The sequence below is a fragment of the Leucopleurus acutus genome, assembly GCF_964270905.1.
Source record: "Leucopleurus acutus genome assembly, chromosome: 3".
NCBI classification, from domain to species: Eukaryota; Metazoa; Chordata; class Mammalia; order Artiodactyla; family Delphinidae; genus Leucopleurus; species Leucopleurus acutus.
In genome coordinates this window covers 70,132,923-70,159,904 of record NC_139145.1, presented here as the reverse complement: position 1 = coordinate 70,159,904, position 26,982 = coordinate 70,132,923, and the positions used below count along the sequence as shown (strand labels likewise).

General features: G+C 37.3%; 1 protein-coding gene across 1 annotated transcript in view; it reads right to left on the bottom strand.

The window, feature by feature from the left end:
* Positions 1-850: 850 nt before the first annotated feature.
* The window catches only part of FBN2 (fibrillin 2), a gene marked incomplete at both ends in the record, with an annotated part of 230,962 nt that continues 204,830 nt past the window's right edge, over positions 851-26,982 (bottom strand). Inside the window, 16 exons of the mRNA XM_082837201.1 lie at positions 851-1,225; positions 3,079-3,250; positions 4,692-4,923; positions 9,482-9,601; positions 11,316-11,444; positions 12,062-12,178; positions 13,533-13,655; positions 15,258-15,383; positions 16,334-16,540; positions 17,859-17,984; positions 22,906-23,037; positions 23,471-23,593; positions 24,495-24,614; positions 25,192-25,317; positions 25,632-25,697; positions 26,500-26,652. Of these exons, the coding sequence (XP_082693327.1) occupies positions 851-1,225; positions 3,079-3,250; positions 4,692-4,923; positions 9,482-9,601; positions 11,316-11,444; positions 12,062-12,178; positions 13,533-13,655; positions 15,258-15,383; positions 16,334-16,540; positions 17,859-17,984; positions 22,906-23,037; positions 23,471-23,593; positions 24,495-24,614; positions 25,192-25,317; positions 25,632-25,697; positions 26,500-26,652 (2,447 nt within the window). The remainder of the gene's footprint in view (positions 1,226-3,078; positions 3,251-4,691; positions 4,924-9,481; positions 9,602-11,315; positions 11,445-12,061; positions 12,179-13,532; positions 13,656-15,257; positions 15,384-16,333; positions 16,541-17,858; positions 17,985-22,905; positions 23,038-23,470; positions 23,594-24,494; positions 24,615-25,191; positions 25,318-25,631; positions 25,698-26,499; positions 26,653-26,982) is intronic.

The following is a 26,982-nucleotide window of genomic DNA, read 5'->3' as shown; positions in this document are numbered from 1 at the left end:
GGTAAGAATGAGGTGTTGTGGGTAGCACATGTGCTTCCTTGAGGTTATGAGAAGGAAATACAGTACGGTTTGGCCTGCAACGCTACTGGTCTCACAAGCAGTCAAGGTATTTTGCTACAGTGGTTGTGTGCTTCATCTTCTGTTGCCTGGTGTGTCTGGTGATGTGAAATATCATCACAATGAGCTGCTCTGGCTTTGATCTCCTTTATAAAGGATCTAATGACACATTGATTACACTGCCCGTTCAGCTCTGTGAGGCTTCCTTTAAAATAATCAGATGTGTACCAGTTGGATGACTGGCAGAAAACCAACGGAAACACCTCTTGAATCTACTGAATTTTTTAAAAAGCACCTCTAAAAGAAATAGCTCAAATTTATAAATCTAAAGAAAAACAAGTGAGTTTCCCTTTTTGTTTACATAGTTTGTTCATTTCTCCATATATTACTGCATTAATAATAAATAAACATCTATATTTTTTTTAATTAGCAACTATAGCAAAATACCCAAAGTGTTACAGACTGCTAACAGGAAAAAAAAAGCTCACATTATTTTTGTGCATTTAGTGCCATATGCTGATCTCTTGAATATTTAGGTTTTTTTTTTTTAATATATTTTAAAGTGAAGTTATATAGAAAATACAGTAACCACGGTTGCCTCTGTACTCAAATCTTTGGCCACACCAGAGTCTAATTATCACTCCCTGTGAGGGTCAACATTCTAAAGTCTGAGACAGGGAGGAAAGAAATAAAAGTCTTTTTTTTTCCTCTTTAAAATTAGTCATTGATTTCTCAGAGGCTTCTGAAGGCTGGCTGTGCAGGGATTTGAGCCTGGAACAAAGTCTGCAAGGGGTTAATAGAGTTGAATCTGCAGCCTCATTCTGAGAGCCTCCCCGAGCTCCCCTAGGAGGTAGTCGTCCTCATTGCTGTCTTCCAGTTTCTTAAGCTCCTTTTTCTTGTAGAGAGGGATGCTAGTGACTTCCAGTGTGTATGTGCCAGGCACGAGCTTCCTCTTGGCCGTGTGCAAGTAGCTGAGCCCATTCCTTTGGTGGATGCGGAAGATGCCATCGTCATTCCCTTGGGAGATGACATAGCGGATGTGGTTGTTGAGTGGCTCAATGGCGGGCATGAGTTCTAGGATGTGCTCCTTAGAGTCAAGGCCGGAAAGGTTGAACTTCATTTTCATGGGGCTGTCCATGTCGACACTCTCCAGGCTGATCTGTTCAACCTGGAGAAAGAGCAGGAAACGATGTGGGAAGACCTTCAACAGCACAGGTAGATGACGCGAAAGGAGCCTGTTGTCGGGTTGCAGCCACAAGGACGATGTATCTCTGCCCCTCTGCACTCTGCTTGTAACTTACTGTCAGCTGGGAGAAAAGGTCAATTCCACAGAGTATGCCCTGTAAATCTTTACGACTTCTCACTCAGCCTTATCCAGGTAAAGTTTCAGGTCTGGGCCTATGGGGAGCACTCACATTTCAAGTTTTTTTGGTTGAGTTATTGGAATATCATCCTTATTAATAATAAACAAGAGACAATTTAGGAAATGACTGTAATTTTTTTTTTTTTTTCTGGAGTTAAAACGAGAAGTGCAGCTGTTATCTAACAGCAGGGACTGTCCCCAGAGGGCTCTTCACTCTGAAGGCCCAGGTTGATTTTATGGTCACAAACCGTGAGTGAGTGTCTTTGCTGGGAGCTGTTAGTGCAGAGGGAGGGAACTGCAGAGTCGTCAGGGCTCAGGTTTGAACCAGCTTTGGTAAAAAGCCAATGGGGCATGGCCCAGATGAACCAAGTCTCCCTCAGTCAGCAGTATGGGAGGTTTAGGAATGCTATTTCAGTAAGACAGGCAAAAAAAAAAAAACAAAAAACAATGCATTGAGTGGGTGCCTGCCAAAAACTTGAGAAAAGTGGTGCAGAAGTGCCCCCATCAGTGTGCAGACAAAATCCTGTCCCCAGAACTACGATGGGAAGGTTTTATGAGCAGAATTTCTGGATTTGTAGTTTGGGATACTTGATGAATATCTCAGTTGCCATATTTAAATATCAGTTAGACACCTCAGTCTCCGCAAGGTAAATGTAATGATGGCCTATTTATTATTATAAAATAGAACCAGAGACTTTTTGGCTAGCGAAGTCTATCTAGTCTTACAAATAAGTTTCTGAGGCCCAGAAAACTGAAACAAATTGCCCAATTCACATAGCCAGTGAGTTGAAGACTAGGTTTTTTGATGAGGAATTCTGCAGTAACACTAACTGACAAGGATGGTACTCTCCCTGATGTCTGGGGGAAAACATCTCCAGATACTGGGTACTATTCGGAGAACACGTACGATGCTTATGCCAGGCACCATTCCAGGAGCTTCACAGTAATCACTCAATCTTCTTGTCAGCCTTCAGAGGTAATTATTTTTATTCCCATTTCACAGGTGAAGAAATTGAGGTAGAGAGAGGTTAAGTAAAATGGCCCATGTAACATGGGTAGTAAGTAGGGAGGATCAGGGAACATATTCAAAATCATGAAGTCTGTGGCCTGCCCCTTTAACCACTCTGCTAACTACTATGAACAGCAAAGATATAGCAGCAGCAGGCAATTCAGATCTTCAGCTCCTTACAAAATACAAGTTATGTGGAGATAAACTCTTTATGGGAGGAACACCTGTCTTATAAATATTACAATATAAGACCAAGTTGGCTTACCTACTGAAAATTAAAATCAGCCCAGTACATTACATACGTTTACAACAGAACTGGACAGATTCAAAATAATTTTGGTTTTTGAATCATTTCAAAATAGCTATTTCCTAGAAGTCCATATTATTGCCTTCTGGCACAAATCAAAAAATGAAAACATATGATCTGAAACTGTGAATCTTAAAGTCCCCCAGTCCTTGTGTTTTGAGCTAAAAATGCCTCTAATTTTAATTTACTTGTCTCTGCCATAGTGTGTCCATGAATTTAGCCAATAAATTTCATGACAGTTTTAGCTTCACTGAGGCTGAAACCTACATAAAAGTTTACTGCAAAATATACGTGACTCCATATGGATAAAATCTGGTGACAAAACAAAGTGAGGTTACTCACAGCAGTGGGTTTGGGTTCATAAACACTTCTCTTCTGTCTGCTGTCTTTCTTAGAGTAGCCGTTGATTTTGCACTCATAGCATGCTTCCGGGGACAGAGCGTTCTCTTCATCCACTTCTGCATCCATTGACAGGTACTGCCCTTTGTTAAATCCCATTCCTGAGACACAGTGGCTATTTGCAATAGGATGCAAGGTGATGTTAGACTTCATTATAATGTTGACTACTGTTTTCCAGAGGTAGAGCAGAGATTTTTCCAAAATAAGAAACCCACAAAGCAAACCCTAAGATCATAAATATAAAAACCTAATAGTCTTGGTAACTCTTTTCTTCAACACTTAATACATGAGATTCTCCTTTATTCTGAACAGCAAAATTCTTCTAAGAGTGAGCCCCAAGTTTCCCCAATTTTCTATCCTAATTAGACCGAAGCACTATGTGTAGTTAAATCAAGAAGATAAAAATTAAGTATGAATTTCCAAAGAGAGTGCCAGAAGTTCTTTTTTTTTTTTGCAGTACGTGGGCCTCTCACTGTTGTGGCCTCTCCCGTTGTGGAACACAGACTCTGGACGCGCAGGCTCAGTGGCCATGCCTCATGGGCCTAGCCGCTTCACGGCATGTGGGATCTTCCCGGACCAGGGCACGAACCCGTGTCCCCTGCATCGGCAGGCAGACTCTCAACCACTGCGCCACCAGGGAAGCCCCAGAAGTTCTTTTGATTCAAAAGCCTGAAGCCTATGTTTTCTGCTCACAACAAAGCTCTCTGCTTTACCAACTGAGATTTCTGAACTCCAATTCTGGTTAGTGAAAGACTCAGCGAGCTGGCTCTAAATGACCCTTGTCTACACCACGACTTTTGTTTCAAGCATTATTATGTACCCACAGTGGACATACTAGTCCACGACCCTCAGTGTCTGACTCACACACTGCTCCTTCTGAGGAGGGTGACCCTGACTGACTCCTAAACTCTTATCTTCTATGCTGTTGAGCACTGACTTCCTTGAAGGAAGGATGCAGGTGGCCAGAACCTCATCTGCAGCTGATAGGACTTGAGACAGCTGCACTTGGGAAAGTGCGACTAGCTGGAGGGAACCCAGCCTTGTGGAGACAGTGTCACACCAACCAGGCGCATCCTCTCTGTGCAACAAAAAACCAGATGAGCAAAGAGAGAAACAACTCCTTCCTCAGGGAGCATGGAGCTAGCACCTGCCAAAATTCACAGAAGAATCTGGGGTGAAGCCATTTCCATTTGTACTTAACTCAGGTGTCTCTGACAACACGTGAGCCACAGCATTTTTAGACAACTGCTTGTCTCTGGCCTTGAGGGATCCAACTGAATCCACTCAAGCCATTTTAAGAGGCAAGAGAGTGATACCTGTACACACGTTTGAGTCTTATGCTCACCACAAAGGAGGTAATCCACATGCCTTCTTCCATGTGCTTCCTCCTCCCATTCCCTAAGTGCCCTGATCAATGCTTTTCCCTTGTGGGCTTTTAATCACCATGAACTCCCCCCGCCCCCAGTGCCGGGTGGCCAGGCGGCCTGAACACAGGGAGGGCAGCCTGAGTTGGACCACGCTCGCCTTTCTGTGTGCGGGGAGGTGGAGGGCCTTACCCCTGTCCCACTCTGTAGTAGCCAGGTGGGCAGCCGCAGAGGTAGCCCCCTTCCGTGTTGGAGCAGCCGTAATTGCACGGGTTCTTGGAAGACGAGCACTCGTTCACATCGTGGCAGGCACTGGAGAACTGGTCAAAGGAGAACCCAGAGGGGCAGGCGCACTTGTAGCTCCCCAGGGTGTTGTAGCAGGAAGCAGAGCCACAGGCATTTGGATTGGAGCACTCATTCTCATCTATGAACATAAAGCAAGAGACTCTTACAAGGGGTAGGGGCAGTGGGGCAAAGAAGAGCCTGAGTTTCAAAGTACCTACGCTTTTACAGGGGAAATAGCTCTAGAACCGTATTTTTTAAATGTTTACCCTGATGGTCGATTTGCAAAGCCTATGAAATTAAAAAAAAACACAACAAGACCCAACAAATCCCCCTAAATTATGACTTAAACAAAACCTTGCCCCGCCCTTTTATATTCTGTTTGTACTAGGTTTTTCTGAATACCCTGGCAGCCTCTGGGGACAGATATTTACAGTTTGACTACTGAAGACCTCTTCTATTCTCGTATCAGAAGGTTACTTCAAAAGCCTACACTTCAGATAGATTCACAGAGACAGAAAGAAGATTACTAATTGCCAGGAGTTGTGGGGAGGGAGAAATGGAGAATGACTTCTAATGGGTATGGGGTTTCTTTCTGGGGGGATGAAGATGTTGTGGTGTTGACGTTTGCACACTGCTGTGAGAATATACTAAAAACCACTGAACTGTACATTTTAAAAGGTGAATTTTATGGTATGTGAATTATATGTCAATTTTTTAAAAGCCTCTATTTATATCTGTATTTTTATCCATTCTCCCAGCAATTCCCAAAGTCTTCACTATATATGGAAAGAAAAACAGGTAAAAAATTTAAATACCTTAAATGAAAATAACTGAAATAAACATTATTTATTTAATTATTATTTAATTGAACATTCTGAACATTATTATTTAATTGAACATTCTGAACCAATAACCTTGTACACTTTTAACACTTGAGAATGCATCAAGTGCAGACTTTGCCTTCTGACATGGGTTTGCACCAAGCCATCAGTTGACATAGGTTTTACTAGTTTAATGACTCACATTATACCATAAATGCCTGACAGCAAGATAATTACAGGTTGATACTTTCAGCTGCTCTTATCATTTTTACAAATTCAAAGCTTGATTGTGCTTTTAACTTTGGAGACGACAATTTTGCTCTTAACTATCTGGTTGATACCTATTTTGTGGCTTGACCCCTGTGGGCTTTATTATAATCCAAATGTCACCCTGGGCACCAGTCACATTTGGTCTGTGGAATTCTTTCAAATTCTCATGACTGCACTGGAGCATAGTGTGTCTGTTTACCTAATACCTGACAAGTCTATGTTTCAGCCCATGTGGGGAAACAGGCCCATTTGCAATTAGGTGTACCCTTGGGACACAGCAGCTACAGGGAAGTGCTTATCTGCAGGAGCTCAGAGAGATTACAGAAGATGCAGATACAGTCTCAGTGAAGAGGCCTCTCACACAGGAAATTAAACTTCATTAACTACGGCACAGAGGTTATTGAGAGGGCCGATGTTATTAGGCACATTTCTGTATCGTGATTATAGTTTCAGAATTAAACCAAACTGCCAAATGTAGAATTCTTAATTACTGGATATGAAATGTGCTATGATTACCTAATACGTACAAATTCTTAGCCTTCATTTCATGGGGAGAAAGTATATGAATAAATTCTTAATAACCAGGCTACCTATGACATAAATATAACTATTTTATTTCTACATACAAAAGACTTGGAATTCTGCCTCAAAGGCTCATCTGCTTTTATAATTAAATCTGACATTTATATGTGGTGTTTCTCTCCTAATGGAGAATGTGAGTTAGGTTATAATTTAACAAAATGATCCTGCTATGAATATAGCATTTGACACTGTGTTAGGTAGAAAAATTACCAGGCAAAACTAGTTAGTTGAATAAATTGCTTTTAAACATACCACTGACATGAACATTTCTAAGTAGGTAAAATTTCTGGAAGCACCAGGATAGACTTCATGTTTATATGCTATAAACGTACATCACAGCATAATTCTATAGGCTTAGGTAATCTGACTTTGAAAATACGTTCCTGTTTGAGACCCACTTTGAGCTGACTCAAGCCTTGCTAAACCATGTTCAAGTTATTTTGAAAAGGACATACAAGGAACTAGAAGTTGCTGACACCACATAACCCAAAGCTTCATATACTCAGAAGTAACCATATGCAAATGTTAATAATATTCCCTTATTTTCAATTTGGAATAATCGTCATGCTTGCATATATTTGAGAACGTTACCTAAATCTGTACAGTCCACGTACCAGAATGTTATAAACGTTCTGTGGTAACTGGCTGGAAACTTCTGAAAGTATTCATTTGAATTAAAAACTTTTTTCATTATTAACACTTACAAGAACTGTCATTTTTCTTAAATTGGTAGTAGTATTAACAACATTGTAGGTTTACAATTTAATATTACTTAAGTTATCTGATGCACTAACGTTTTTGTCTTTTTACAAGGGGACCCCACTTAAATCTGTCTGAAATACTTCATACTATATTCCCCCCTCAATCATATGAATAACTGAAGATATTTCATACCCATAGTGACAGATAAAAATGATTTGTGGCCTTTCGATTTGCATTTTGTTATAATGCTTGTTATTTTGCTAACTTGTTGCTTTTATTAGTTCCCAATGGGTTGTTTAATTCTCTTACTGCCATATATTTGAGTTAAAATTCCAACTGTGTTCTGTGGGTTCAAGGCAAGAAAGTCAGCAATTTTACTAGAGACCAGCTGGACTGCTCAACCCTGCACAGAAGAATCTCGAATCTTTCAAATTAAACCCCTGCTTCATCTTACTTACCAGGGGCCTGCTGCTTACAGAGGCCCATTTTAGCAGAGCAAGCTAACAAATTAATTCTTGCAGTTGGGGATATGTGCTTATGTATCTTTAGCTTTGAACTCATCTTTGAAACCACTTATCCCTCTGCCCATGGGGGTCTCTCCTGACTAGAAGGCACACTGGCCTCTGGCTGGACTCCAGCGTGAGCTGCTTTGGGGTGACTGCCTTGCTTAAGTGCCTATTCCAAGGATCCCAGCAAGAAGAAGTGGGATACATCACATAGCCCTGACTTTAAGTTAGACCAAATTCAGTGAAAACCTGTGTGGCTATTTTCGCACTAAATGCTTACAGACAGAAACTCCAGGAAACTTAAAAACGTAGAAATTGAGTTGATACTCCATACATGTTCCTATTTCCACTCATGATCACTTTAAAAACAAGAATTTTAGTTAAGCTGACACATGTGAAATATTAGAGGATCATTCTTTTGCTTTAAGTTCTGTAGAATTAAACAAGAAGCCGTGGTGTTAACCAAATAGAGGCTTGGGCCTCATATTTTATAAACAACACAATAAAATCGTTTCACACTGTTTAATAGCTATCTAAAAAAGTACCATTCCCTATGTTCTGAAGAGTGTGCCTATACTTTATCTCTGTTTATGAATCAATAAATCAGGGCATAACAACTTCTGCGACATTCTTTTTTCTATGAAGAGAAGTAAACTAAACTTATGAAGTTATTTTGATTGACTGCCTAACTCATCATTTTGATAATCCTTTCAAACTCTGTCCTTAACTCCTAGATCATTAGTGGTTTTTGCATTTCCCCCACGAGTGTCTATTTGTGGTGTGGCTAAGCATCTGTCTTTAACCTGGCACAAGGCCACAGCAGACTTGCGATGACGTTCAGAGTTGCTTTCCCTCCTTTGAAATTTGTCTTGATTTTCTCAATTCACTAAACTGTCATTAGAAATTTCTTTTGAGAAGATCACCAAGGATAAAATCAGGTTAATTTATTTAGTGGATTGCTCACAGTAAAAGATCTGAAATACATGTGGGGTAATTTAAATGACTACAGAGAAACAGGAAGTACCCCGTTGTTTCTCAGCAGGACCACTGTTCCCCTTTCTGTTCTGCTGTGCCAGCATCTAATGTCACACTGTGTTGGATGGTGCCTCTATGAAGGGCATTCAAATGGAGCCAAGAAATTAGGCATATGCTAACTAAGTTAGCCAGCTATTCAAGTAGAGAGTAATGTTCTCTTTGATCAATCTCTCCTTAAAAGGAGAATTTCCATGACTCTATCAAGTGCAAGAAAGGGAGCTGAGTGCCTACAGATTTTATTTTATAAACACTTTTGTATGGAGTTTTCAATAGAATTTGCTGTAACTAGGTACTTTTTCTACCTTAAAACCCTTTAGCCTCTTCATTAAATATGTGACTGGAGAGCACAGATGAATGGTGCTCATTAAGTTGATCTGAATCCCTTTAGATTTATATGAGGGGGATGGATGGGCAATCCTTCAACCCCCAATCAAAAGATACTAAATTACCGATAAAAACCCTCTGACCTTAACATGTGAAGATGATGATTCTTGACACCATCTTCAGAAACTTAGAATTACGCCTAGCAGAAAATTAAAATTATGAAAGCTCTAGCTGAGTTACCATTTAGGTACTTAACATTTTTATTATGTATATTTTCAAATACACACATGTACAGAGACTAGTTTAATGGATCCCCATGCATCAGTCCTAAGTACTGGTTTTTAAGTTCTAGGGTTTAAAGGCTACACTGAAATGCCAGTCTTTATTGTTCGTTCTTTTTACTCAAAGATACTTTAAGGTGAGAAAAGCAGATGCTGTGTAACAAGCGAGTGCTTACCGACACACTGATTCCACTGGTAATGCTGAATATATCCTTGAGGGCAGCCACACCTGTAGCCTCCCAGGATGTTCTGGCAGCCATGCTGGCACCTATGGTTTCCATCACATTCATCAACATCTGCAAAAACAATCCCGGCAAGATCTTTATGTAACCTTTCTTCTACTATTCTTAAATGAACTCTAAACACAGCCTGGGGTAACTATTATCACAGGAACAAACAAACAAGACATACTGAGGGGCTGTGATTTTTCCAAGTCACATGGTTATTAATCAGTGGTGGTGCAGAGAACAATTCTGAGATAAGAAACCACATCATTCTTATGCTATCCACCAGCCATGCCACGTCAGTGCTCTAAATAACAACTTAATGTCAGCAAATCAACCATAGCAACCACAAATGTTGTGCATTTTGGATGGATTAACTACATACGGTATGATTTATTTGGTAAATGATATAAATATCTTTGCATTATATATTCCAGTAGGTTCAAAAGTGATTGACATATAATCCTCATTTTTGGGAAGATACAAGCACTACAGAAATACCTAAAAAGTATAATGGTTTGCACACAAAAAATTTTATTACCATTCAAGATTAATTAGATGCAAATTTAAAGTATTCTAAATATGTTATTTTTAGACACGATATAGTATTATGACACATATGGAATAATTTCTTTGTTCAGACATGCATACTCTTCTGGAATGACAACTGAGGCTTTGAAACCTACCCATAAAAAGTGAAATGAAATTGGCATGTCTGATGTATGCGTAACAAATTTATATGGATAATTAATAAATGATATCTTATGTGGATGGTTACAAGCCAAACCCACACATGGTAAGCAGCTGTATGTTCAGAATACTTTCAAAGTCTCAATGACTTCGAATACAAAATATTAAAATAGAAAATTTTTAAACTGAATTTTTCTTGGCAGAAAATTAGATACATATAAAAGTCCTATAATTCTTAGAGTATATTAAAAAACTTTGAGTAATTCTTAGAGAATATTAACAATTTTGAATATATTTCTAGAATTCAAAATCATATATTTCTAAGAATAATTAATTAAAGGGTGACTAATATCAATAAAGACATAAATTACAATTGTATATAAAAATATAAAGGGGATGTATATGCTCTCAGAATCTCTGGCATGAGCATTTTGTAAAAGCTACCAATCCTAGTACATTTGTCTCATACGCTAGCACATGCAATAGAAATACTGAAGAACAATATAATATTTTATTGACCACAGGCAAATTCTTATTTTATTCCTACTTAAATGTTCCCTTGGACTTAATAGGAAATACCTATTGTGACAGAGACTTTATAGGAAATGCCCTTTATAGAAAAGAGAGTGAATCAGGAGTCTCAGACCAAATAAAATCGCCATCAGTTTTTCCCAGAGCTTTCTGTACATTTTTTCGGTTCTCTATAATTCGTTCTTTGTCTTACATGTAATATTTACACATTCAAGTATCATGGAACAGACATCCAATTTTTTTCTGGTATACTCATACACTACTGTAAACTAAATTAGGTACAGAATTCTTTTTCAGTTCAATTCTTTTTTAGATCAGTAATTAGGTAAACAGTTACTTTAGAAGCCAATTTGTACTCACAGAATTTTTGTTTCATCACATTAAGGTTTTCCTCTGCCCCCAAAATGATATATGAAAATTTATGAACAAAAAAATCAATTTCTGGGTTTTATTTTGTTAATTTTTTTTCTTTTAAGATGATCTCAATTGCTCATTGAGTGGCTTGGAAGTTAAAAGAAAACAGTTTGCTGTATTAGAATAAGAATATTTGAGCAAATAAACTCACCTTCACAGTTCAGTCCCGTGGCATCAAGAGAGAACCCTCTTTGGCATTCGCAGCTGAAACTTCCAGGGGTGTTTTGACAGATTCCTTTTGCTCCACAAAGTGAAGGCTGAGACCCACATTCATTGTTGTCTAGCAAAGCACAAAGTGGGAGAGCGTCAAGCTTCCCAATTATTATATGACTCAAATTTTACTACATGAAGTAAAAAGTGAAGTATGAAAGCCTAAGTTTCATGATGTGAAAACAGAATTTTAGGGAAATGTATACCATTATTCATGGTCATGTTAAAGGCAAAAATGGTCAGAAAAAATATATTTCAGGAGATTTGAAATTAGAGCATATTTTGGGTCAATTGAGGACATGGTTTTCGATAGTACAGACAAAGTCTCTTAACCTGTGTGCCTTCTAACATAAAAAAAAAAAAACCCAGCATATTCATTAGCATGTTCTAAACTACAGTGAGCCTTTACTCATATTTTATCTGAACAAACATGGTTATATTTAGAATGCAACATAAAGGCATTGCCTGGAATACACCTCATGTGCATGTGCTTGGACTATACAGGATTTTTTCCTTTGGATATTGTTCTAGTGAAAAAAAATCTATTATTAACAACATTTTTAGACCAGTAATTATGAGGGATTGGTTTTAATGTAAATACTGAGCCATTATTCTACCATTTTTTTAGTACAGTTTTAGGCTTCTACTAAAAGTTTGCAAAATTTCTCTTTTGTAGTTTTGTCTTACCAATACAAGCAGTGTGATGCTGTGTGAAACCAGGTGGACATTTACAGGTAAAACCTCCCAGAGTGTTGACACAGAGGAACTGGCAGTTGTGCTGTTTGGTTTGACATTCATCAAGGTCTGCAATGAAAGAGAAGCCTATGAAAATTGGAGCAGAGTTATCTGGCTTTGCCTCCTTTCTCAGGAAGTCACAAGGAGTATTTTGTCTAGATTTTTGTTGGAAGTTTTGTAGATATCCATATGCATATGGCAAGGAGTTTCTTTTCACATACTTAAGCAGCATAAATATCATGGGCTACAATGATAGGATGGCTAAGGTGATACATACCACAAAGTTTTCTTAAAATAAAAAACTGAAAGGATGAATCATAGTGGTGTTCATGAACTGTTCTCAAAACTAATATCCAAAGGTTATAATTCTTGTATTTAATGCACAGTTTAGCACATGGCTGGTCACTTATTTCTATTAAAGAAGGGATTAAACAAAAATAAAACAGAATCTGAAAATTGATGAAGGTCTTAACACAAACACTGAGTCAGGTTCTCAGGATCCAAATGAAAACACCATCATAAATACCAGAAGAAGCAAAATCACAGCATCTATAATTCTAGTCATAAATGGAACTAGTATTTGAACTATACTGATGGAAAACTCAAAATCTGATTTTGGTTGGATTGGAACTTAATATGGGAAAAGACATTTAAATAAATTCACAGAGCAATGTAAGATGCAGACAAGACTAACTATTTTAAAGCTTAAAACACACACACACAGTTGCACTCAAATAAAAATAACTATAAACGTGCAAAATTAAATTGACTCATAACGGTTCACTAAGTAGAGCCAAGGGTATAATATTGCTTCCTATTATTTTATTCTATTTGTTTTTTGGTATTTCTTGGAAATAAAACTTCATCTTCTTGAGAATAAACTGTATTTCAAAAATTTAATTAGACAGGAATTTCCTCAGTCCATTATTTTCATACCGATGAGGTTTACTATAAAATTGAACATATGAGTATAGTATTGAAGCTCTTTTAATTATCTCATTTAGTTTGATAATTACTACTAAAACTATGTAAGCAAAAATTTAAATTTACCTATTCATTTTCAATCTTCTGCAGTAAATGTGTAATAAAGATAGTTTAGAGAAATGAAATCTCAGATAAGCAACAAAATAAATATTATTTTAGTTGTTCAGTCTCTTCCTTCACCATAGCTTTCTGTATTATTTAGTTTATTTTTCAGTTTGGGTGGTTTGCTGTAAAAAGCAAACCACTGTAACCCGGGTTTTAATTCTCTCTGCCTCCTGGCATGTGTCCTTTGGTAGAATTTTCTATGAATCATAAAATGGTCACTAGGAAGATGTGCTTTAGTGAAGGTGAGACACACAGTGTCATCCCTGATTAGCTGACTTTGAATCTGAAAAAAGAGAGGACTCTTTTTTCAGAAGAATGCAGACTCTTCACTCACCTTTGCATGTCTTTCCGTCCTCCTGTAGGACATAGCCCCGAGGACAGGAGCACTGGTAACTCCCCTCTGTGTTCTTGCAGATGAAGTTGCAGGGTTTTGGGGACTGTGAACATTCATCAAGATCTAAGCAAAAGTGATGTGAGGATTAAATTATTGGTTAGAAGGAAAAACCAGTCCCTTTCCTCCCTCCATATTCTCACTTCATCTTTTTCTTTTACTCTTCAACTTAAAATGGAAAATAGAAATGAGGCACAGAACAATTTTCTCTAAATTAATTTACCGGTTTACTCTGTCGAGCGTGTCTTGGGCAAATATTATAATATCCGGAACAACTGTCTGGGTTTAAAAAAATACACTAGATTTTTTTAGATTGGGTGTACTTTGGTGTACAGCTTGAGAATCATAAACTTAAAGGCTAGAGTTTCTTTCCTTTGACACGTGGATGTGGCAGGAATTCTCAACCTCTCTTAGCTGACACTCCCCTAAGAATCTTTCGGCATCACAGACTGTGCAGGAAGCCTCCCACTTCCCCCTTCAGATGCAGTCCTCACCCTGGTCCACCCTGTTTTCGGGCCCAGGAGGCTGAACTGCACAGACACCATTAGCAGGCTCTCCTGCCCTCTGCCTTCAGGCTGGTCCTTAATTCCTCAATTCCCTCCTCGCAAGATGGGATCAGAGGTCACAGATGCTCTCAAGGCAGGTCTCTGGGCAAAACTTCTTCCCTCTTCTAAGTTTCAATTTTTCCCTCTATCTTTGGCCCAGAGGTGGTACAGTCCCAGCACTCAGCATTATCCCTTGCAGTTTCTGCCCACTCTACCCACACCTTTATATACTGTCTCTTTGTCAAAAACAAGTCTCTGTAAACTGTCCTCATTTGAATATGCCACCTTCTTTCTGCTAGGACTCTGATAGCAAATCACCTCCATTTCCCCCATAAAACACATTGATTGATAGCCCACAGAATGCTAAAAGCTCATGACTGATAGCCTAGTCTCTATCACTCTCTTGACCAAACAAGTGAGTTGAATGTTTACTAAGATTTAGTTTGGTTTTTCTTAACCTTTTCATGCCAGGTATGCTTGTTATTAAAACAAGTTGATGTAAGTTGATGAAATATGAAGGAGAAAAGTTTTTTTTCTTTAATGAAAACTAAATGCTTTGGAAAGACTCAGAAAGGCAAGCTACCAACCCCCTCCAATTGTCATAGAATGGTGTCGATGAGACAATAAAATAAATTAGAAAAAGAGATTGTAAAAATGTAGAAGGTCTCTGTACTGAGACTGCTTTGCAACTGGAAATTTTAGATGATGCTTAATTGGCATATTTTATGCAAAAAAACCACAATGAGAAACAAGCAAAAAGCACTCTCTCCTTATGCAAACCCAATTTCACAATCAAAAGTCCTATTCTTTCATTAAAAGAATGACAAACAAACATGCCTTTATACATTTTAAATTAAACATAAAATGTTGAAAATATATTTTTAATAATTTCTATGTTTCCCTAATTGCACAGACTTTTTGATGAATTAAACAATTCTGTGTCTCACATTACTAGACAAGGCCTTGGACAACTCCTATGATATTAAGAACCACACTGCTGAAAGGAATGGCATTTTTTAACAAAATGTACATTCCAAAGCTCCATAATAAAGATACTCTGCTGACAGTAAATGACATGTAGGAAACAACCACCCAGATGCAGAGACGCCTCGCCTCGCCTTACCTACACACGAGGTTCCGCTGATGTCCGTGGTGTAGCCAACCTTGCAGAAGCACCGGAAGGAGCCCATGGTATTGATGCACTGACCATTGGTGCAGAGATTTGGCATAACTTTGCATTCATCAATATCTGTCCACCAAAAACCCCAAGGCAAAAACAAATGTAATTTAATACAGATGCAAGAATAAAACTGGTTAGAAACTAAGAGAAATTAAGGAATTGACAGATCATTAAGAACCAACATTCATAATTGTGCTGGTGTACCTTTTCATCATTCAGTCCAGTGGCAACATAGAAGGGAGAGAAAAAAAAGAATCTGAAGTGATAGGAAGAGGTAAACAAAAGGAAGGCTATGTTGAAAGCCCCACTGAAGTCTACTCGTTCTGCAATCTAAGTATGAATTATTTTTTGGGAATCTAGAAAGCTACCCCTCTGAAGTTCAACTAATTTGGAATTTGTGATACTATACCATGGATTGGCTTTAAATTCACACTTGTATTAGACTGAAGAAAGGGTTTCATTAGCAAAGTAATCAAGCACAGGGTTGAGAATCTGTATAGTAATAGAGGAAAATGACATTTTTAGGACATTAGTATACTGATTGTACCAAAAAAATGGAAACTACTAATCATTTATGAGACTTGCTGGTTTGTAAATATGTTGCCAACAGAATGAGTCCCTGCATACACTCAAACAAATGCGTTACACACAAACAAACAAGTAACCTTTATTTAAATGAAGCAAGTATAGTTCAGGAGTTATCCATGGGCTTTGGGGTTAGACAGATATGTTCCATTCCTTGGTCCACCCCTTAAAAAGGCTGTGATCTTGGGAAAATGATTTATCGTTTAAGCTTTGTGCTTCAGTTTCTATCTTTTAAAATAGGAATAATAATAGATTCTGCCTTTTAGATTTAATATGAAGATTATACCTTTCAAAGTCTCTGAAGCATTAGCGAAAAGCATATACAACCACAACATACGCACACATATTTTAGCTATTATTTTACTTCCTTCAAAATTAATCTGATTTAATGTTCACTGTGTTAATAATATGCATGAATTTCCTCAACTCCTTACCTCTTCCATCAGTGGTATATCCAGGGCCATGAGGGCATATCTTTTTGTACTGGGCAGTTCCAGGAAGTGGGCAGAGCTCACACTGGTGACCCCAGCCTCGCCCCCCATCGCAGCAGCATTCTGACTTTGTGACAAGGTTACGGCTGCTGGATGCCATCTGACACATGGTCTGCAATACCTCTGCAAAGCAGAGTCCCTGTCGATTGTCTGAAATGAGAATGTAGTTAATAGGCATCCGTGTCAAGGAACTGACACCTTGGTCTTCAAATTAAATAGGACAATCAATGTTCTCCTTAGAAATACTTTCTTAAAAGCTAAATATTCTTTTAAGACAATGTTTAAGACAATGATTAGAAAGTTTTGTTGGAGATTAATTTCACGGAGTGTTCTTTCACTAAACACAGTTTATTAAATTTAATAATAAGTGAAACTATACTTAAGAAATAGATTTGGGATTTTTCTTTTTTTTTTCATCTGCAGCTAAGTGATAGTAAACTACCATTCCTGTAGAATCCAGATAAAAGGAAAATCAAAGGAAATTATTTCCCTTTAAATAAGCAAATGAGCAACAGGATTTGTTTTTGAAAAGCAAATTCTAGACTATGTTATAATTTTGGTACATATTCAATCTAATCTCCTGTATTTTAGACATCTAAAATACTGTTCAAACATTGGATTAAGTAGTTTTTTAATTATAAATAAAGGGATTTCAATGATATAAGTAGGCAAAGAGATATTTTATGTGGTTTTAAGAACCATCCTAATTAACTGTTAATATGAACAGAAAAGAACACTTTTTCTGTAGGTTATCTTTTCTATTTCCAAAAAGGTCTAGATTTAAGACAACAATAGCCAATTTCTTGACTAATAATTTCCTAGGATTTGAAGCAGATGACAGCATTTTGAGAACAATCTGATGTAGTTGAAATGTTCTATTTTTGCACCAAATCCAGTGATGAGTGCTAGTTCTCTGTTTGCCTTAAATTTTACTACTCCATACTTTTACACCTGCTCATAATTAACTAAAATGGTTTATGATGTACGCATGTTATCATTAAAATATCTGAGACTTATATTTTCCAAAAGAAAATATTTTGTAAAACATTTTCCTGTACCATAAAATAAAAATCAACTTTCACTGCATTTTTGAAATGTGGCATATTCTTTAATATCATTAATACAGCAAAGCTTACCTTACATAGCAAATATTTTCTTTTGGAATTAAATCATCCCCTGATGTAAGTTTTACTAAAGTCACATTTTCCATAGAGCTTAATTAATCTTAATTTTGGAAAGACCATTTAAGATGGTTATTTACATTAAGCATAGACGTAGGTACAACACATACATATACAAATATGTCATTTTAATAGATGTCTACCTTTAAGGAAGAGGTATGTGGATTATTACTCAGATTGGGGAATCTGTTTAGCAGACAAGGATACATATGTAGAACTCTTCTGTGATGATGTCACAAAACAGATGTTTCATTCACCAAGTAAAATATACTCATTTATCAACTTACCAAGGCATTCAGTTCCTGAAGAGCTTGACTGAAAGCCTTCATTACACTCGCACCTATAGCTCCCAATAGTGTTAACGCAACGCCCATTTTCACAGATTCCTGGCTTGGTCCTGCATTCATTTTCATCTTTAGAAAAGCAAATAATGTGAATCATGAGTAGACTATAAAATTGTAATTTACAAGTTTATCTTCTAATGGGTTATATCATATTTAAAACTTCCTTACCAAAATACTAATATGATAGAATACTAATTTATTTTTAAATATACCTCATCCTTCCAAGATGGGTTCTTGGTTAACAAAGTGTTTTTTTCCCTTTCCTTCTTTTCCTCTTCCTCTTTTCGGGGAAGAGGTGATATTTGATGGAGAATAAGAAAATTGGCCTCCAAAAGGGATTACTTGACAAGGAGAGAAAGAACTTTGGGGAAGAGGATGCCAATTTATGTGATATGAGAGAGAGGCTGAGGGCGGGAAAGGGGGGGTAGGTGTTAGGGAGAGGTGGAGAGTAGGGTAAAAGGGCACTTAGGCCATGGATAAAGGACAAGTTCCTAGACTGCCTTTGAGTAAAATCACAGGAGTGGAGCAGTGTGTTAAGGGCGGCTAATGGAAGAAGGAATTTAGGCCGTACTGCTCTTTTGATTGGTGATAAATAAATATATTAGAGCAAAATTGTTTTATTAAAATCCCTATATACTTACTTATTGTGTTTATTTGATATTTTGTAAATTTTGTTTGAGGTATTTTTCAAATCAATGTTGTCAGAAGCATGAGAACTCATGACAATTAAATCCTTCTGATTAATTGCTCCCTTCATGTCTATACTTTTCAATCTTCAATCTGTTAATATTTATTTTGCATGTGCTTGCTTTTTATTAGCATTTGCCTTGAATATCTTGTCCTACCCCTTTATTTTCAATCTAGCTCACATTTTGATTTGGTACGTTTCTTGTAAAAAGCACCAAGCTGCACTGTAAAATAATTTTTAAAAGTACATTTGCCTTTTAACAGAAATTTGAACTATTTCCAAACTGATATGTTTGGACTGTTGCCTGCCATTTTATATTATTTTATATTTACCACGCTATTGCCCCCTTCTCTCAATATTTCTTCGATCAGTCTAGTTTTCTCTGCCGTCCTCTCATCCCTAACTCATGTCTGGAAGTTGTAATCTTCTATTCTTCCAGTGGTAACCATGAAACAACTTCAACATACACTTTAATGAATATTTTTCTATTAATATCAAGAGGTATCTGTTTCAAAAGGTTCTGACCATAACGAGTACCTTGGTATGACTTCTTTCTCTTCTCTCCCTGTGTCACCTGCCATGTTGATGTGGTCGAGAAATTTTGGTTTGTTATGTTTTTGTTTTTATGGACCACCAGCATCTATTTAAACCACATAATAAGGGTTACTGGTTTCTTGGCTTACCATTGCTTCACGTATACTACTACTTCCTCTTGAATTAACTTTAAAAAATATATTGGAATATAATTTGGTAATCATTTCAGAGAGGGTACGTGGGTGATAAATATTCTACAACACATTTCTGACAATGCCATATTTTTGTTTGCTTTATCACTAGATTGGATATAAAATTTTAGTTCAAAATTATTTTTCCTTAGAATGTTTTGAAAATACTGATGCTCCACTGTTTTCTTTTATCCAGTATTAAGGTTCATTTGTAGGGAATCTGGTTTTGCTCTCTTGGGAGCTTTAAGGATTTTCACTTGCTCTTATTGTTCTGAAACTCACTGTGATGTTTCTTGTTAAAGATATATATTTTTTCTTTTAGGAAACTTATTGCATAAGTTTTAAAGTATACGCAAAAGTATTAAACTGAGTTATGGATTTAAAAAATTGTACAGTGTTTCTTATTTCTAGAATCTGAGGGTTCAAGGTCTACCTTCTTGATCTCATCCTGTCCCTAATGTTGATACCTTTATTTTGATTAGTATTTTAGTTGTCTGATTTGAATTACTTTTTTCAAGAAGGGCTTTTGTTGGATATACTGAGTGAGTTCTGCCATGTTTGATGACATATAGTACAGCTTTTATACTTGAAAGATAACTTGATGTATCTTAAAGTCTTGGATTACTTTTGCTTTCACACCTTTGGCACTGAGAATCCCTGAGATAACTTGACAAAAAGAAATTACAATGGGGACTTCCTTGGTGATGCAGTAGTTAAGAATCCCCCTGTCAATTGCAGGGAACATGGGTTCGATCCCTGGTCTGGGAAGATCCCACATGCCGTAGAGCAACTAAGCCTGTGCGCCACAACTACTGAAGCCTGCACGCTGCAACTACTGAGCCCACGTGCTGCAACTGCTGAAGCCTGCGTGCCTAGAGCCTGTGCTCTGCAACAGAGAAGCCACCACAATGACAAGCCCGCGCACTGCAACGAAGAGTAGCTCCCACTGGCCGTACCTAGAGAAAGCTCGCACGCAGCAACAAAGACCCAATGCAACCAAAAAAAAAAAAAAAAAATTACAACGGATCTCATGCGTAAGAAGAAGTCAGATTGTAACAGTGTCTTCCATACATGTTATTTCTACCCTTTCATACACTTTGAGAAACATATATTACTCTATAAACATGACTTAAGAGTCTAGGTTTAACTTGGTTTTCAGATCTTGTAAGAACAGTGTTTTCAGATCTTAGAAAAACAGTGTTTTTGAAAGAACCACTGCGTAACCAAACCTCTAAGGTGATCTATTTTAACTTTATTAAGTAGTGGATTTCGAATGAAATATCTATTAGATTAAAAGAAACTATGAAATCCAATTATAATCTGATGGGTTGTTGCAGACATTTAAAAATTAATTTAATATTACATATGTAATTCAGGAATTCACTCTTTTGTAAAAAATTAAAATTGACACATACAGTTGAATTCACTTCAGACCAGTAACCTCTAATAGCATCCCTGGATGTAATTCTTTTTCTACGAATTGGCGTTTATATCCTTTTTCTCTTAAATTTTTGCCCACTAATTTTAGCATCCATCTGGATCTTGTCTGCTTTAATGTTATGTTTTTTGTAATTCAAAACGTATAACTGAAACATATCTAAAAAGACCTGATTGCTACAAATCTTAGATTTATTTTCTTTCTTTTTTAAAAATTTTCCTGACAATGCAAACAAATGTTGGGAAATTTCTCTTGAGCATAAGATTTTCCAAGTTGCCACAGAAACCTAGTAACGATAGAAAAGATTAATAATATTTTACAGTTTGCATATTGTATAATGAACCTAATAGAGTCTTTTAATTTTTAATCTATTTGGCTATTTGCAGAGAAAATAATACACCATATTTTTCCAGTTTGATAGCTAAAATTCAGATTTTTCTGGTTGCTGAATACAGCAAAATGATATAATTACCTTATATCCCTCTTGATTCGTGTTATATCATCAATCTTACTACTTTCAAATCATTTTTCTCTCCTAATAATATTCATTACACCAAGTTTATTAAATATTCACAAGGCCTTAAGTCACACAAAGCATATTTTGCTTTTGCATGCACATCTTGTAACTAAATATATGTTATCAATAGTGAGAACCTGGAGTGTAATTTGTTGTGGAAGAAAGCATGCTGGCCTTGGGGAAAAGCTTTTGTATTCCAATATGATGTTGCAATATAAACACAAAAATAAAGAATTAATGGTTAAAAATAAATAAATAAATAAATCTTTTCCTGTGTATTTACTGGCTTGCATATGTACCTACAGAAAAAATATTGTATGATTTACAATTTTCTTTAAAATATGACACATTGTATATATTATTCTGTAACCAAATATTTAGAGTTATTTTTACTTCAGTACATACGCATATCTATTTTATTCCTTTTAACTGCTCTGTAAGGTTTCATAGCATTGCCATGCCACATTTATTTAGCTGTCGTCCTGTGATGGGCATTTAGGTTGTTTCCTCTTTTTTTTTTTTTTTTGGTTGTTACTACAACCAAAATTTAGTGGACATCCTCATGTTTCTTTTCCTATGGTAGATTCATTTTTAAAAACAACTTTACTGAGGTATTATTTACTGGCTATAAAATGTCCATTTTTAAGTGTACAATTCAGCGATTTTTAGTAAATTCTGGAGTCGTACAGTCATTGCCACAATCCAGTTTTAAAACGTTTCCATTTCCCAAAAGGATCCCCAGCAACCGTTTACAGCCACTCTCCATTCTGACTCTTAGCACCAGGCAATCACTAATAGATTTATTTTAAGAAATACTATTATTATGTTATTTTTTCCCAAATAAGAAATTATTAGTAATCTTCAAATGTTCCTCGAAAAATATCCACATTTTTCCAGGTATGGGAGGTTAAAAAGGGAGCACAGCAGATTATTAATTAAAGAAGGGGAGACACTTATTCTCAAGAAGGAGGAAGACTGTGTCGTGGGCCGCAGTGCCTCAGGCGACAACACTTTAGGGAATAAGTGCTGAGATACTGGATGGGGTGGCCATGACCAGCTTACATGGTGTGATACTTCAGTACTCATCATAAAATCATAACGTTTCAAATTCCTGAGGTGATCTTAGAGCCCCAGCCCTACCTCCTCCCTTTATAGATGAATTAACTGAGGTCCAAAAACATTAAAAAATATGGCTAAGTCACAGAAATACCCAGCCTGTAACAGAGTTCTGGAGATTACCTGCCTCATTACTCTCCTCATTCATGGAGTGATACAAAAGCGAGAATATTAACTCATACTTTTAATTTTGCTACATAAGTAAGTAGCATTGTTTCAAGGAGTTTTTTTCCACACTTCTAAATTTAATGATTTAGATTTACAAGACAGAGAATTATGATAAACAAGAGGGCATATATTCTAGGACAAGCATAATCTCCACTGTATTATCCAGAACCTACTGTATTAGCATGGACCCTGAGATCGAAGAAATCTAGCTATATAGCACAGCCTTGAAACAGCTGGAAAATAGCTGGCTTGCAGTTAGGATGATTTGGGAATAGCACTGTAAATCTGTCTTGGAGTAGAAGTATTAAATAAAAAGACACCATCCCATAAAGCCTTACCTACACAGCCTTCTCCATCAGGCCTTCGGGTCATCCCAGGCGGGCAGATGCACATGAAGGTGCCAATCAGATTCTTACACATCATGCCCCTAGATTCACAGTCATGTAGCCCTTCAGCACATTCATCCAGGTCTATAAAATATTTTTAACAGGAAAAACATAGAAGTAAGAAATTTTCAGGAACAGGGTATTGTTTAGTATTTTTAAGTCACTTTTTTGGTCTTCTGGCTCTTATTATGTAACAGAGAAAGGAGGAGCCCAGTCTTTTTCAACCGTTGGCTGTATTCTAGATTTATAAAATTTCAGCATTGGTCCTAAAGATAAGAAGTTCAGGAAAGGGCTATCTTTGCTTTAATAAGAGCTCAAGAGTGTGACATCTTATTTTTGACTTGACTGGACAGACCATCAAGTATCTTGTTATCTAGATATGGAAATCTACCAGCAATTTTGTCAGATACATTTCTCTAAAGCTCTAGAAGAAGATAGCTGAGAACCACAAACTCATTAAAATATATTTCCAGCATGGCAAATAAAGTGCTAACTACTCCCCTGTTTGTAGCCTTACCTTTGCACATCTTCTGGTCTTCCCTGAGGGCATAGCCAATCGGGCATGTGCATTCGTAGGACCCGAAGGTGTTCATGCAGCGGAAAGCACACAGCAGTGGGTTCTGGGCACACTCATTGATATCTGATCAAGAAAACAGGCAGGCATGTGCTCAGCCTAGAGTTCTAATTACTTGCTCAAATAAACACTGATGTATTTGCACCTAACTCATCCTCCAACAAATAACAACTATAAACTCTGAAAAAAATACAAAAACAACACCTCAAGTGGTTTTTAGTGGTGAACTGAAAGTCAGCAAACAACAGGCAAAGAATAGGTTCTCAAATTTTTTTTTCCTGTGGATAGCACCAGTCCTGACAGCAGCACCTGGCAGCTAAATCTTCAGTAGAACCTTTCTGAGCTTCTGTCCAGGAGGATTCAGGGAAGGGAGCCTTGGGGCAACCAAGGCTGCTGAAGAATGAGGAGGAATCCCGGAAATGAGAGGACCAGAGGTAGAGAAATACCTTTTTCATTTTTTTGCACAAACGCAGCCCAAGTTGCTGACTTAACCATACATGTGTAGGCCAAAATCAAAGAAGCTAGCCACTAGGGTTTAAAGAACAGAACTGAAATCTGAACCATTGTCTTCCATAGGCCTGACAGTCCACTTTTATGTTTATCCAAGTTAACTGCCTGCTAAGACAAAACCGTCAATATTCTTCAAAATAATGTAACTGATTCCAGAAAACATCATTCACAATATCCAGGGCATAATCCAAAATTACTTAGGAACCAGGAAAATGTGACCCAATCTCAAGGGAAAAGATAAGCAACTGACGCCAACTCTGAGAGGACCAAGATGCTGGAATTATCAGACAAGGGCTTTAAAGTAGCTTTTGTAACTATGCTCACTGAGATAAAGAAAAATATGTTTGTGATGAATATAATCATCAATAGAACGTCAGAATAGTATAAATAGAAGCTGAGACATGAAAAATCCTTTCTATATCAAGAAGAAATAATACTAAAGAAAAGTATCACTTGCCTTCACAATTCATCATGGGCCCTGGCTCAAAGCCTTCGTTGCAGTTGCATTCAAAACTCCCAATAACATTGGTGCACGTCCCATTTCCACAGGGATTGCCAATTGAACATTCATCGGTATCTGAAAAAGAAGAATAAGAAAGTGCCACAAAATCTGGAGAAGGTTTAGTTTTATAGGAGTATGCCCATGAATATCCATCTGGCCCTCACACATGTCCCAGATTGTGCAGGGCACACATGACTCTTGCAACCCCCCTTGGCCTTGGCTGGCTGGCCTTTATGCAGAGAACCCCGAGAGATCAAGTGTGCAATGATCTGAGCCTTCAGACAGCCGTGGCTTGCCCTAAAAAAAAAAACACAAACCCAGGGAGGGATGTGGTCTTCTGCCACCAGAGCAGAAGTGGAAAGTCATAAAGTAAAATGGATCTCTTTCCCAGTTAGTGGTTTTGGCAATTGTAAATCTCTAGACACATCAGAGTTTGTATATTTGGTTGAAGGCAGAGGTTGGGCAACTCTCCCCATCTTCACATAAACCAGGTCTACTGGAAAATGTAGAATGGGAGAAGAAAGAGCAGTTACTAGCTACTTATCCTGGCTTTGTAAATCCCACTGCCACCCATGGGGCCTGAGAGACCTTTTGCTGAATATAAGAAAGAAAACAGAACTTTCAAAGTGTGAAATGTGGAGTCAGCACTTACCCACACAGCGTACTCCAGTGTAATCAAGGTTGTAACCCATTGGACATTCACAGCGAAAAGACCCATCTGTGTTGATACACTGACCATTTGAACAAATGCCAGGGCTCTCAAGACATTCATTGACATCTAAAATACAGAATCACCCATGAACTCTCTTACATAAAAAGATATGCCCAAACTGTATATATCTATTCAAAAGAGGCTTAAAAATTTTAAAACATATAAACAATTCTTTTATCAGAGAAATATATAATGTATTTCACATGTTACAACATAGTCTTATGATAAATATAGTGCATATGATAACTATATAATAAATATTGTATTTGTGTATTAAATGCAATATACTATGTTATACAGTAAAATCAGCATGATTATAAAATAAATGTACAAAAATTTACTTATGTAAGACTATAAAAATAAAATATATCAAACCACACCTTCACGGGTATCATGAAGACTAGGAACAGTTCCATGGCCATAGGGACACAAATCCTGGAATGCCACTACAGAGAAAAACACAAATTACCCATTATCAAAGAGTCTCAACTATCAGAGGACTTAACTGATTACTGATAATACATGAAATGAGGCTTACTTCTCCTCTACAAGGCTGTTTTTAGTACGAGTCTTTCTATTTTTATAATTCATTGCAAAAGCAACGCTGAGCATATTTAGAGGTCACCTGAGCTTGTCGAGCTCCTCCCAGAGTACCACCTATGGAGGGTGTCTGCTTCTGTCTGCTTGCTTGTTTAATGTTGGTCAGCCAAAGAGCCTCTCTGCCCATTACACACAGAAGCTACCTCTGGCCTACAGACCAGGGCAGTTCCAAGACTGCTGGAACAATTGTACCCTTCAGCTGTGCTAACTAGATCTGTGAGGTTCTTGGTCTATTCCTGCAAATGGCTATTGTGCTGACTCAGCTTCTCAGAACTTCACATAAGAGGCTGGGAGCCACAGCGTGGGATACAATACCCATGTGGGACTCCCGCAGCAATCTGGAATATAATTTTCATCCCCTCCTTGGATCTCTTGCCCTGCACCTCTCAAATTCATTCCTTTCAAAACAAGTAATACTAGCCTTGGTGGGAGAAATGAAATAACGTGGTAACTCCCTGCATGTACACATGTTGAATACAAAAGTTGAAAGAAGTTTCTGAGGCTAGGTTGCTCACTGAACCATTAAAGTTTATAAGCGAGGGGATAATTTCATACTCAAAATACTCATAAATTACATAGTCCAACTGGGTTCCGCCAGACAGTACCAAACTAGTGCAAAGTGGCATTTTATGTAGTTGTTGCTCTTACCTTCATCATCTTTGGGGCACAGCTCACAGGGGTCCCCCCAGCCCTCTCCTGGCATCTTACTACAGCAGCATTTCGCCTTTGTGGTATTGAAAGCTTTGGGTACGGAACACTTTCCATTTTCAAAGTTTGTGAAACAGAAGCTCTGGCGAGTATCTAATCAAGAAGGCAAACATCACAGATCTCCTTACTGGTCATTTTAAAAGATGGAATAATTTGTATATAACTCTGTTTCCGACAGAACATTTCTCATGGGCTGAACATGTGATGCAGATTAGATTAGCAGTTAAAAGATAGGTCTGGAAATCCTCAATTGCTGATTAACACTTGCCAGTTTAAACTGACCGCTCTGTAAAATTATATTTAATTATTTACAATATTTACAATATTTTAATAATGTGCTTAGGAAATGTGACAAATTATGCTCAATATTAAAATAATTTCCATGTCTTTTTTTCCCCCACTGTTACATTATAGCCTAACAAA